The sequence below is a fragment of the Geotrypetes seraphini genome, chromosome 5 (genome assembly GCF_902459505.1).
Source record: "Geotrypetes seraphini chromosome 5, aGeoSer1.1, whole genome shotgun sequence".
Taxonomy (NCBI): domain Eukaryota; kingdom Metazoa; phylum Chordata; class Amphibia; order Gymnophiona; family Dermophiidae; genus Geotrypetes; species Geotrypetes seraphini.
In genome coordinates this window covers 247745463-247759127 of record NC_047088.1, presented here as the reverse complement: position 1 = coordinate 247759127, position 13665 = coordinate 247745463, and the positions used below count along the sequence as shown (strand labels likewise).

The 13665-nt window shown below is 43.0% G+C and overlaps 1 protein-coding gene across 1 annotated transcript in view; it reads right to left on the bottom strand.

Annotated features, from left to right (window-relative positions):
* The window catches only part of CCDC14 (coiled-coil domain containing 14), a 172560-nt gene that overhangs the window by 73769 nt on the left and 85126 nt on the right, over positions 1–13665 (bottom strand). Inside the window, 4 exon segments of the mRNA XM_033945697.1 lie at positions 198–475; positions 477–740; positions 12312–12406; positions 12523–12726. Of these exon segments, the coding sequence (XP_033801588.1) occupies positions 198–475; positions 477–740; positions 12312–12406; positions 12523–12726 (841 nt within the window).

Below are 13665 nucleotides of genomic sequence, written 5' to 3'. Positions count from 1 at the left end.
GCATGAGAGAAATCAGAATGAGGAACTCATATAAGAGAGAACCCTATAACCTTGATTTCTCATTTATTTTATAGTGTTTCACAAATGTTGGAATTCAAAGAAAATGTAATCACATACTCATCTAAAATTGAAGTTAAATAGGGCAGTGATTGCAAAATATGATTTGGAAAAAAAGTATGTTTACCTTGATCTCCTACAAGCGCCTGATCTCTTCCAGAAGATATTTTAATGTTTTAACTTTTTTAAAGGTCTTCTCAGGGGTGGTTTTTTGGGGCTTTAGAACTTTATTTTCAAAGCTGGTTTGACAACTTATGTCTCTTACTGGAATATCCACAAAATTCAAGTTCTCCTCCTCACTGAAAGTACCCTCAATCTGCTCCAAAGCAGATCTCTCTTTTGCTGAATCCAGGTTTTCATGTTTTACTAAGTTGTGATGCTGATATTTATTCTGATCGATCATTTGGCTCTCACTATCATGATGCTGTGGGCAAGTTGGACATTCCTGAATATGCTGTCGTGGATCTGCCTCCTGTAGTTTTGTCTCCTGGTTTCCCTTGCTTTATTACTGCTTCTGTTCCATATGTTGGTTGAAAGAAGAAGGGCATTGCAGGATTATTTGGAATAGCAACTGGTATGAATGACATTACAGCTGAGGTTGTGGGGATACCCGGAGCCTGAGAAACCGTGCTAACAGAAGAGGCGACAGGGACTGAAGCAACTCCACCTCCTTGTGGTACACACTGATGGTTAGTATCAAAAGAACACCCATACATGAAGAGAAAAAACATACTTAAATTTTTAGAATCACTACTACTACTTACTTACTTCTATAGTTCTACTAGATGTACCCCATCCACCTATACACTTCTTCCATATTCGCGGGTGTTAGGGGCAAAGCTGGCCCATGAATATGGAAAAATCACAAATAACTTTTAGGGCCAACTCTGACCCACCCCCACCTCCCTGACCTCTCCACATCTTATCTGGTAGTCTAGCGGTGAAGCAAGGCAGGAGCGATCTTCCTATAGTCCTTCCACATGCAGAGCCGTGAACAAAAATAGCTGCCATGAGTTCCCGTGTAGTCTCATAAGACCACAGGAACTCACGGCAGCTATTTTTGTTCATGGCTCTGCATGGGCAGGAGTGTAGGAAGATTGTGCCTGTCCCGCTTCACCACTAGACTAATTAGGTAAGGTGTGGCGAGATGCAGGAGGCAAGCAGAGGTGGATCAGGGTTTAGAAACTCTTGAATAAACAGAAGTCGCAAGTCCTAAACCCACAAATTTGGAGGGAGAAGTGTATACATAAGTGAGAGAGTCCTGTGCCATGTAGCTTATGCTCCAGCAAATACAAAATGTTATTTACTACCATGATTATCGTTAAATACCAAGGTGGCAAAGATCTGGGAAAGCAGGTGTTTTTGAGGTTGCTTTTAAATCTTAAAGTGTGAAATTTAGACTTACCTGTTAATTTCCTTTCCTTGAATCCTGCTAGGCCAGTCCAAAACATATGGTTTTAAGCCACCTTGCCAGCATATGGAGACAGACAGCACAGTTTAGCAGTGATATCCTATAAGCAGCTGAAGCCAAACAAGGTTGTGAACTTTTTGACAGAGAAAAAACTGACACCTGTATTGCTCCATGTCCCTTCCCTTACAGCACCCTTATCCATCTTGTCCCTCTACAACTAGATGTTTGCACCAGGGCAGACTGTCACATGTCTGAACATTCTATAATTTCACAAACTTAACAGAAACAGGCTGTTTTAGGATTATGGAATTCAGATGAATCAAGCACTAAAGTCCTGATTCTATACATGACGACTAGGTTAGGCACCGCTAGGTGCCCTAATCGTGAACACCTAACAAAAATTTGTACGTAACTCAATTGGATTTTAATTGGTTAAACAGTGTGGTAATTGACCACACCATTAAAAGCCAATTTTTTTTATGGACGACTAAGTCAACGTGCCTCCCACACCTACCTGAAAAGTAAGTGTGGTTAGGGATGGAAAATAGGTGTGGTTGACTTAGGTGTCCAAAGTAGGTGCTGGTAAAATAAGCGCGACTAGGTGTGATTTTAAAAACTGCGCTATGCAGCTGACTGACAACTAAGTGGAGCGGTGTCTACAAGTTAGGTGTTGTTAGGCACTGTTTATAGAATCAGGCTCTATATGGCTAGCCTTGTTACTTTGCTCATAGTATTTTTGGCACACCCTATCCAACTGGAAGGCAATTTGTGCAGCACCTAGCTCCCAGTGCATAATTGTTGCAATCTGTATGTATTAACAGAAAGAAGATTAGCCAGGTAAGAACCTAATCTTTCATTCTGTTACATACATAGGAGTCTGTACATTAGGGTGGCATAGATGAGCCTACTTGCAAAACTGAGGACTCAAAAGCAATGTCCTCTTGAGCAGCCACATCTACTCTGTTAAACCTTATAAAGGAATGGAGAATAGACCAAGTAGCTGCCCTATAGATCTCCTTGGGTGGAACTGTTAAACCGTATAAAGGTATGGAGAATAGACCAAGTAGCTGCCCTATATATCTCCTTGGGTGGAACTGCCTGGGACCCCACCCATGAGGATACCACACTTCTACCAAATTCATCTGGCAACAGAAGCCTTGGATGCTGGACTGACTGGTTAGAACAAAAAGATGGTTAGAACACCAAGAATCATTGGTCCTTTCCAGTAGTGGAGTAAAAACTCTTTGCATAGCCGTAATATCTTATCTTGCTTAGCAAACCCATAGGCTGAAAGGCGGGCCAAACAAACCTTTGGATGAGGTGGAAGGCAGACACAACCTTCGGCAGAAAGGAAGGTACTGTATGCAGTGAAACCCACATTTCTATGATCCTGAAGAAAGGCTCTCTGCAGGAAAGAAAATGCGATTCCAAGATCCTAATCGCTGAGACTATTGCCACCAGAAATTCCATCTTCACTGAGATCCAGAAGGGACGCCAATTGGTTAGGATCATATGGAGGCTTAGAAAGGCCCTTGAAGATATTAAGGCTTCAGAATGGAAAAGGCTGGCGCAATTTGACGGTCCCTTTCAAAAAACCAGGTCACATCAGGGTGAAATACCAGCGATAGGTTTCCCTCTCAAGCTCTGAAGCACGAGAGGCCTGCCCTTTGATCTTTGATGACAAGCCACCATTGGCCTTAAGAACATAATAGCCTTACTGGATCAGACCAATAGTTCATCTAGCTAGAGAATGACACAGGAACAAATTTCCCCATCCCCATGGGAACTCATTTTCCTGTCCCATCCTGGCGAGTTCTTTTCCTGTCTCTGTCCCCTTCCTGCAAGCTCTGCCTTAACCACACAAGCCTCAGACACTTTAAAATCATAAGTGTTTGAGGCTTGTGTGGTTAAGGCAGAGCTTACAGGAAGGGGACAGGGACAAAACTTGCAGTGACGGGACAGGGAAATTGAGTTCCTGCGGGGATGGGGAAAAAATTGTCCCCATGTTATTCTCTACATCTAGCCTAATATTCCATGTTCAGAGGCCTTTTTTAAGTCCAGCCTGCAGAAATGTCAGGATCACAGGAATTGTCGCCTCAAAAGTTCTACCTGATCTTTGGCACAACCAGAGTTGGAAAACCTTCCAGGCCTTAGCATAAGCCGCAAACGTCAATGGCTTTTTTTGCTCAAAGTAGAGTTGAAATGACTACCTCCGATTAACCTTTATGGGTTAAAGCTGTGTGCTCAAAAACCATGCTGTAAGACCAAAGTGTTCTGGGTTCTCCATGGGAACTGTTCCATGACTGAGGAGCCCTCTGTGGTAGTTTGATGCATCTGTCTCATTGAAGATGCACTAGAACCGCATACCAATGTCTGTGAGGCCAATGTGAAGCTACAAGGATCATAAATCCCAAACGATTTGTGATTCTGCAGGTGACCTGGCCCACCATGGGCCAAAGTAGAAACACATATAGGAGCTTCTCTTCTGGTCAGGGCTAGACCTACATGTTTAGTCCTGTGATTCCCGGTTCGTCTCTTCAGCTGTAGAAGCAATTTGCCTTTTTGTTCTTGGCTGAAGTCATCAAGTCCATTGCTGGACTTCCCCAGCGCTGGACGAGTTTGAAATCTTTACTCCCCTGGGACTAGAGTATGCCGGCTGAGTAAGTTGGCCTGTATGTTTTTCCACTCCCACTACATGGGCTGTGGAGAGTGTCTGAAGATGAGCTTCTGCCCACCTGAACAACAGCTGGACCTCCAGACTTAATGGAGAATTTCTGGTGCCTCCCTGTCTGTTCACATAAGATACCGTGGTGGCATTGTCTGAGAACACTCAGACTGCCTTTCCATCCAGGTGCTTCTCCAGCACCTTCAACGCTAGATGAATGTCTTGAAGTTCTAAATGATTTATGGACCACTTTCTCTCTCTGTGGGAGGGTCCATTGGCCCTGCACTGGATGACTGCCACAATGGGCTCCTCACCCAACAGGTTGGTGTCGGTCATGTCAACATAACATAACATAACAGCAGATTTCAGGACCACATAGCCATGAGTTCAATGTGGTTAACAAAAAATTATACTAAGGAAAATAACAAAGAATGTTATAAAGAATACAAGGGTATCTAATTAATCAAGAATTTAGAAAAGAGAAAGGTTTTCAACAACTTTCTAAAATGTTTATATGAAATAGATCTAACTAACCATGAGGAGATTCAGAGGGGCATACCCTCTGATAAGTAGTCCTCCTGAAACCACCACAAGTTGTTCCTGCTTCCCCTGTCCAGGGAAGCTGCAGCTAGAGGAATAATGCTGCTGGGGACTAACTGGAACATAGGGAATCCTGGGAGGTTGTGGGTGTACTTGTATCACCATACTGCAGAGGTGAGCGTGACCATCATCACCTTGGTGAAGGTATGTCAGACCATTGTCAAACCCGAAAGGTAGAGTAGCAAACTGGAAATGCCTTATAAAGACATAGAATCTCAAATATTTCTTGTGGCCCAGGAAAATGGAAATATGAAGGTATGCCTTTGTCAGATCTAGGGAGGTCAAGAATTCCTCCGGAGCCACCGCTGCAATGACTGACTGAACCATCTCCATGCGATAGTGTGGAATTCTCAGCGCCGCATCTAAGGACTTCAGATCCAGATTCGGTCTCTAGTCTTCTGTGCCTTTCCTGGGCACTATGAAGTACGGTATATGGAGTATCTGCTAGAGCTCAAGTCTTCTTCAGGAACTGGTTCAGTGACTTGAATAGGCTTTGTACCATCGCCTGGGCCCTAGCCTCTTTTTCTGGCTGTCCAGCTAGCGAGTCGATAAACAGATCTGAAGGAGGGCAATAGAACTTGATCTTGTGGCCCTCTCGAATAAGATCTAGGACCCGTGGTCTGAGGAAATTTTCCACCACTTCCTCCAGAATGCTGACAGCTTCCCACCATGCACAATTGCTGATCTGGTGCCATTGTGACTTCTTGGAAGTTATGCTAACATAAGACCCTGAGTGTAGCTGGAGCTATTAAATCTCTGTCTTGATCCCCAATAAGATCAATTATTGGAGGAAACTGAGAAGTACTGGCGGGAATGTCAGAAGGAACAAAAATTGCCTCTGCCTCCTCCGACGATTTTGACGAGGTCTGCTGTTTGGCATACATTTGTCTAAACTAAACCTTTACCAAATAGCATCTGCCCTTTGAAAGAAAGTATGCTCAGAGTGGCTTTGAAGGCCGAATTGTCTGCCCACTGCCCGATTCAGAGCATCCTGCAGGCCACAACAGCACATGTCAAAACCTTGCTCATAACTATGATATCATATAGAGCATCTTTAACATAATCTATCCCCTCCAGTACTAGCTAGGGGCAGACATCCTCCTCGGAAGTTGGACTCTGCCTTAACCTGGTGTGGCAGGCACATGCAACAAATGAGGCTTCTGCTGCAGCAGCTTTCATCCTCAAAGCTAGTGCTTCAAATTGCCTCTTAAGAACCATATCTACCTTGCAATCTTGTGCATCCTTTAACTTCACTTCCCCCTTGCTAGGGAGGGAGGGAAGTACATTTAAGTCACTTGAGCCACCATGGAATCCATCTTTGGCTGATTAAACAGCTGCTGAAACTTCAAAGCCATAGGATAAAGTTTAGACATAGTCTTTGCTACCTTTTAAGGAGTCTTCCGGAATCTCCCATTGCTTAGTGACCAGCAAGGTGATGAATGGATGCACAGGGAAAAAAGTGGACTGAACATCTGAGCTGCTCATGACTGAGCACTGTGAAGTGGATGACTTCTGGGGCTCCAACTTTAACTCCCTGAGCGTATCCATAACAACATGTGGGATGGTAGCAGATTTGAAAAGCCGCCACACCAACAGATTGTCTCCCTGGTCAAGGGCAACTGTTACCTCTTGACTCCTAGTCCATGACAGGGAACCGGAATCTTCCAAGAAAGCAGCTGAACCCTTGAACAATTCCTCCCGGACCTGTTCCGCTAGATCACTTAGACTGAGAGCCAGTTTTCTCTGTGGTGGAGAAGTCTCCTACCTCCCTCTCCCCTTCCATCTTTGAACTGAACTCCATCCTCTCCTTCTTTTTGTACATTCCTAACCTGTTAACTTAAATGTCCTGTACTTTCCTTTCCTGATAACTCTTCAACGACCTCATTGTTTGTAACTTTGATTAATTGATGTGAACCGCCTAGAACTCCCTGGGTATGGCGGTATACAAAATAAAGTTGTTATTATTATTATTCTCTGGCTCACTGCTGGCACACCTTCAGGTAGCAAAGCACATCCCCGACCCATAAAATAAGTTTTCTACAAGAGATTCACAACCCAGGGTAAATCCTTACGCAGGTATGGCCACATAGACCCCAGCAGGAACTCAGACTAGCTTCTTGGGCTCCGCCACATCCATACATTTTGTGCCTTCGCTATTGAGGTCTCTGGGATGGGATTTCTCCCTACCACTCAGAACTCCTGCAGTTACCCCAGCCTAAAAGAGTCAGAGAAGGCTAAGCCCCGAGGTTCCCGTCCCTCCTTGCATGCCCCATGGCACAACAGACATTCCTCGGCCAATCATCTAGTGCAAAAACTAGCATGATATAGGGGCAGAACATTCTGAGGAGTACATCCCAGTAGAAATTTGAGTCAATTGAGGGTTCTGAGGCAGATGGAGACTTTAGAAAAAATTCAAGATGGCCACCATCAGGAAATTTGCACCAAACACAGCACATGGGGGCTCCCCTGAAGTTGAAAAAAACTCAGAGAAAGGGGCTTTGGAGAAGGGGGACCCTAGATCTGGCCCCAGAAATTCTTAAAATTAACTTTTTCAGAACCCTCCCCACTGATTTTCCTCATAGGGATTAATGGGCTATACTCTCTGTGCTTTGCTAGAGCCTGCCTGCGTCAACTTTGCTAAAGCCTGCCTGCGTCAACTTTGCTTCAGCCTGACTGAATAGAGAGAACTTTCTGCCTCAAATCCTTGCAGGAAACAGTCCACAACTTGATGATCGTTCGGGCTGCAAGATCGTGATAAACACTGACTGAGGTCTCCACCCCCACAGATCCTCAGGGTGCAAAGGGGGGAATTAAAACACAGCTGGCTTCTTGAAACCCAAAGGGATTCACAGAGGGGTCCCACAATCTGCGCTAAAGCCTCTGATAAATCAGAAGGTGGGGCTAGCTCCCAGGGGAATGGACCCCAAGCCTCGCAAAACACAAAGCAGGCTGGCTCAACAGTTACGCCTACAAATTACCCTGCAAGCTGCTTCCTGCCCTTGTGGAGTCTGTGTCCTCTCCCAGGCAGAGTAACCCTAAAAATGGGGTTCTCTGGAACCAAAGTCTCCTGAAATGGAATGGTCCCTGAGCCCTCAATTTAAAGTGCAGGCTGTCCAGAGGGTGCACTGACCACCAGCCCCTGGAAACAGACCTTTCCAAAGATCTGTAATCTCCCACTGTCAGAGCTGTACCCGCTGGGATCCTCTGCAGCATGAGGGCGAAAAACACACATGAGAAGACTGAATTTATCATATGAATAACTTATGTATAATATAATTCTGAACATATGATAAATTTTATAATTACTTTTAGGATAAAGATTAGAAGTGGTGGGGGAGGGTAATGTTCTGTATGAATCTTGTAAAATTATAAGTGATGTCTAAAGTGTTAAATGTATAATCTATGTTGTTTCCACTTATTGAAAGTGTTTTAAAATGAATAAAGATTATAAAAAAAAAAAAAATAAAATAAACACGCGCAGAAAAGAAAAGCTCCAACAGCCTGGCTTTTAGGAAGGAAAACTGAATCCTGAGGGGGGCAGTGCTGAGGTGAGAGAAGTGGAGCTCAAGCCTCTGGAATTTGAGGCTTCCTACAAAGTCCTGGCGGGTATACAGAATTAACCCAATAGTCCCAGAATAACGTGGGTTTGTACAAGAAGTAGTAGATTTAAAACAGACTGGAGAAAATATTTCTTCACACAACGTATAATTAGACTCTGGAATTCGTTATCAGAGAATGTGGTGAAATCAGTTAGCTTAGCAGGGTTTTTAAAAAAAGAAAAAAAGTTTGGATAATTTCGTAAGAGAGATGTCCATAGGCCATTATTGAGATGGATTGGAGAAATTCACTGCTTATTCCTAGGAAAATCAGCATAAAATCTGTTTTACTACTTGGAATATATGGTAGCTAGGTACTTGAGACCTGAGTTGGCCACTGTTGAGACCTTTGATTTGTCCCAATATGGCAATTCTTATGTTAAGAGCCTATTTTCAAAAGCTAACCTCTTTTCTCACTCACACATCCAGTCTTTAGTATTTTGCAAAGAAATGCAGTAATAGAAACCCAAAAATGGTCTTAGAGATTATGATATTTGGAGCATTGAGATTAAGCATCAAATTTCAACATTTCAATGGCCACAAATTTGGTCTTGGAGGATGAGATGTAAAGTGTCTGCATCTATGAGACAAACTTGTTTTTTTCTTCTGCATAGAGCGTTTTGGACCCCAGTTAGACTACAAAAGTTAAATAGTTCAAAGTCTAATAGATGTTGGCACTGTAATCTTGAAGTAGGGACTTTAGATCATCTTTTGTTTTATTGTCCCTTTATCTTAGCCTTTTGGAACTCAATTTGGGGATCAAGTAAATTGTTTATTGGAAAAGCATGTAGCATTATCTTATGATAGAGTACTATTTGGTATGTCTATGAGGAAAAAGAGCCAAATATCATCACATAACAATAAACTTTTATTGATAATGACAGGAGTCGCCATTCAGCATATCACAAGTAATTGGAAAAATTACAGTAGACTCAATTACAATTTCTGATGGAACTCATTATGTCACATATTTAAAATGGAAAGAGCAATAGCTATACAACAAGGAAGCTATAAGAAATTTAATAAAATTTGGGAGCCATTAACTTCTTATTGTAATGAGTAAACACCATTTTCTATTGTAATATACACCATCTAATGATTGGGGGAAGGGGGAGGTATATTTTACATTTTTCTTATTGGGGAAATAATAGAGCAATGATGGGACGGGAGGGTGGTAATTTTATGTATTGTAAGATAAATCAGAAAGATTGTCAAGTGATGTGTTTAATTGTATTGTTTGTGCACTTGATGTAAGATTGAAAACGAATAAAGAATTTAAAAAAAAAAAGAAAAAAAAAGAAATGCAGTTTTAACCACAATGCTGCTCTACTCTTCCCAGACTGCACCTGAGCTCTGATCAAGTGAGCCCACAAAACATCAGGCACCATGCTAGGATCCACCTTTGGGGTTAGTGCCCAAGAAAAGGATCTGGGTATCATAGACATTCAAGGTACAGAAGGGGATAGACTCTCCGAGGTGGGGAGAATGAAAGGGCACTCTCTAAAGTTGGAAGGGGATAGATTCCGTACAAACGTAAGGAAGTTCTTCTTCACCCAGAGAGTGGTGGAAAACTGGAATGCTCTTCCGGAGTCTGTCACAGGGGAAAACACCCTCCAGGGATTCAAGACAAAGTTAGACAAGTTCCTGCTGAACAAAGACGTACGCTGATAGGGATAGTCTTAGTCAGGGCGCTGATCTTTGACCAGAGGCCGCCGCGTGAGCGGACTGCTGGGCATGATGGAGCGCTGGTCTGACCCAGTGGCGGCAGTTCTTATGCTCTTAAGAAACCTTGCGCTCAAAGTGTGGCGGCGGTCAAAAAAGCAAAAGGATGCTAGGAATTATTAAAAAAGGGATGGTTAACAAGACTAAGAATGTCATAATGCCCATGTATCGCTCCATGATGCGACTTCATCTGGAGTACTGCGTTCAATTCTGGTCTCCTTATCTCAAGAAAGATATAGCGACACTTGAAAAGGTTCAAAGAAGAGTAGCCAAGATGATAAAGGGGATGGAACTCCTCTTATATGAGGAAAAACTAAAAAGGATAGGGCTCTTCAGCTTGGAAAAGAGATGGCTGAGAGGAGATATGATTGAAGTCTACAAAATCCTGACGGGAGTAGAAGGGGTACAAGTGGATTGATTTTTCACTCCGTCAAAAATTACAAAGACTAGGGAACACTCGATGAAGTTACAGGGAAATACTTTTAAAATCAATAGGAGGAAATTTTTTTTCACTCGGGTAATAGTTAATCTCTGGAACACATTGCCATAGGTTGCGGTAAAAGCGGATAGCGTAGATGGTTTAAAGAAAGGTTTGGACAATTTCCTGGAGGAAAAGTCCATAGTCTGATATAGAGAAAGACATGGGGAAGCCACTGCTTGCCCTGGATCGGTAGCATGGAATGTTGCTACTCCTTGGATTTTGGCCATGTACTAGGGGGATCTGGATTGACCACAGTGAGAACGGGCTGCTGAGCTTCATGGATCATTGGTCTGCGCCTGTAAGGCTATTCTTATGTTCACCCTTACTTAACCCAAGGATAAGGACCACTGAAAAGTACAAATAGTCAATCGGATGTTTTAAAGTAATTTATGACCTTTAGATAATGGAAGAGAATCTAAACATCTAGCTTGTGATCTGAGTTTGTGATCTGCACCCTGATACGCCTCCTTAGGAATGGAAAGAGATTCCCTTGAATAGTAAGCAAGATACTGATCATAGGGAAATCATTACCCAAGAAAAAACAAATAGGGATCCCTAAACACAAGAGAAGCTCCCACTCGCACTTCGTTTCTCCCCCGGTTAGAGGATGCAAACTAAAAAAACACCATGAGCATCTTCTCTCACATCAGGCTGCTCTATGGGGTAAAGACCTAGAACAACTCCTATTGCCCATCACTTATGAGGTATTCAGGAAACGCCTCAAAACTCACCTATTCCTGAAATACCTAGACAGCTGACCCACTTCCCTCCTTCCCCTCTCTTGCCCTTTCTCCCCATTGTTCCCACATCCCTTAAGTTAACTCAACTTGTACGTCAATTCAACTTGTACCCCACTAATCTTCTGTAAACCGCATAGAACTTAACGGTATTGCGGTATATAAACTGTTATTATTATTATTATTACATAACATGGCCTGGATCTCCATAATACATTTAAGCAAACAAGCTGCATTAAATGCGAAAGCAAGGAATGCTGTAGTGACAACAAACCCCAAACAGCTTTTAAAATTATACCAAGATGCCACTGAGGGACCAGAGCTCAAAAGGAGGAGCCTTCCTGATTTCAAAGAGGGCCATTTTCTCCTGAATCACTTTCAGTAACCTACTGTCACACCTTTCATACTTTGGCTGGATGCTAGGGCCTAGATGGGCCCTACTGCAATAATTTTTATTATTTACCAGCAGCTAATTTTTCTTGCTTTTTAAATCATAGTGGGCTTTTGGTGCTACAGGATCAAACATAGGTTTCAGAAGGCTGATTATCCTGGGAAGAAATTAGCTCAAGGGTGGGGAATGAAGGCCACAATCCAGTCAGTTTTCAGCTTGAGATCTCATACATACTCACTGGGGAAACCCTGAAAACCCGACCGATTTGTGGCCATCATTTCCCACCCCTGAATTAGCCAAACCTATTTTATTTCTCTGTCCTTCCCTGGCCTGGCTTTTGGCTTTCACTATGTAAAAGACTCACCAGGGCCTCAGGCACAGGAGCTGCTCTTTGTTGTAGTACCTATCCATCGCTGGTGAAGAATAGTGATTGATATCCTAGCTGCACCAGTCTATATACAGAGGCCCAAGTAGTTTAGGTCTCTTTCCATATGCTGGCAGAAGGAACACAACCCATTCATTTGGACTGTCAAGTAAGGACAAAAAGAATCTTAAAGTGTTTACTTGTTATGCAGTTTGGCTGTATTCAGAAACTGTGCATGACCATCACATCCACCTAATATATTGCACATAGCACCCATTTATACTTACAGGTTGGATCATTAAAGGATTCTCTGAATTCTGAGAGTTAAGAGTTGGTGTGGATGTAGCTAAGCGATAGTTGAAGGGTGCAGCACTTTGTGATCCTATAATTAAAACAAGGAAAACTGGTATTACTAAAATTGTTATAAGGTCTTAAATACCCCACATTTTTCAAGCAGCAAATTAAATTGCACAAATCAAAACTAACATCTATGCTTACCAAGATCAAGGATTCCATTATAGTTAGCCTGCAATGGCTGTGCATCCAGCAGAGACATCTGAGTTTGCACATGCTCACACAGTACTGGATGAACCACAGGTGAACGCTGGCAAAAAGGGACTTGGATTGTCTGAAGGGTCTGTTTCTGTACAGCATTTGAAGAGTCTTTTTGAGAAGCAGATAAACCCAGATTTGGTTTTCTGTCTGATAATGAAACATAGACAATGTGTGAAAGCAACTATTTTTTTCTATGCTAACTATATACACAAGGCTGATATGCAGATGCCTATCAGCATAGTCTAATTCCATAGAACAGGCATTCAAATAGTTAGGAATAGTAAATTCACTCATATGTGTGTTATGCTTCCAAATGCTAACTGCTTATCTTGTAACCATGGAATGCTATTTAAGCACTGCAGTTAGTGAGCATGGACTTGTAATGGATAAAGGAAAAGCAACACTTTCTGGGCACCAAATTGTTGGAGTTTGATCGCCACACCAATCCCAAAGCCATATGGTGTATCACACAGATAAAGCACAGTTACTTACCGTAACAGGTGTTATCCAGGGACAGCAGGCAGATATTCTTGACTGATGGGTGACGGCACCGATGGAGCCCCGGTACAGACAATTTTAGAGTGATTACACTCTAAGAACTTAGAAAGCTCTAGTTAGGCAGCACCGCGCGTGCGCGAGTGCCTTCCCGCCCGACGAAGGCGCGCGGTCCCCAGTTAGGATAAGCCAGCTAAGAAGCCAACCTGGGGAGGTGGGAGGGACGCAAGAATATCTGCCTGCTGTCCCTGGATAACACCTGTTATGGTAAGTAACTGTGCTTTATCCCAGGACAAGCAGGCAGCATATTCTTGACTGATGGGTGACCTCCAAGCTAACAAAAAGAGGGATGGAGGGAAGGTTGGCCATTAGGAAAATAAATTTTGTAAAACAGATTGGCCGAAGTGTCCATCCTGTCTGGAGAATGCATCCAGACAATAGTGAGATGTAAAAGTATGAACTGAGGACCAAGTAGCAGCCTTGCAGATTTCCTCAATGGAAGTGGAGCGGAGGAAAGCTACAGACGCTGCCATAGCTCTAACTTTGTGGCCCGTGACAGAACCTTCCAGTGTCAGGCCTGACTGAGCATAA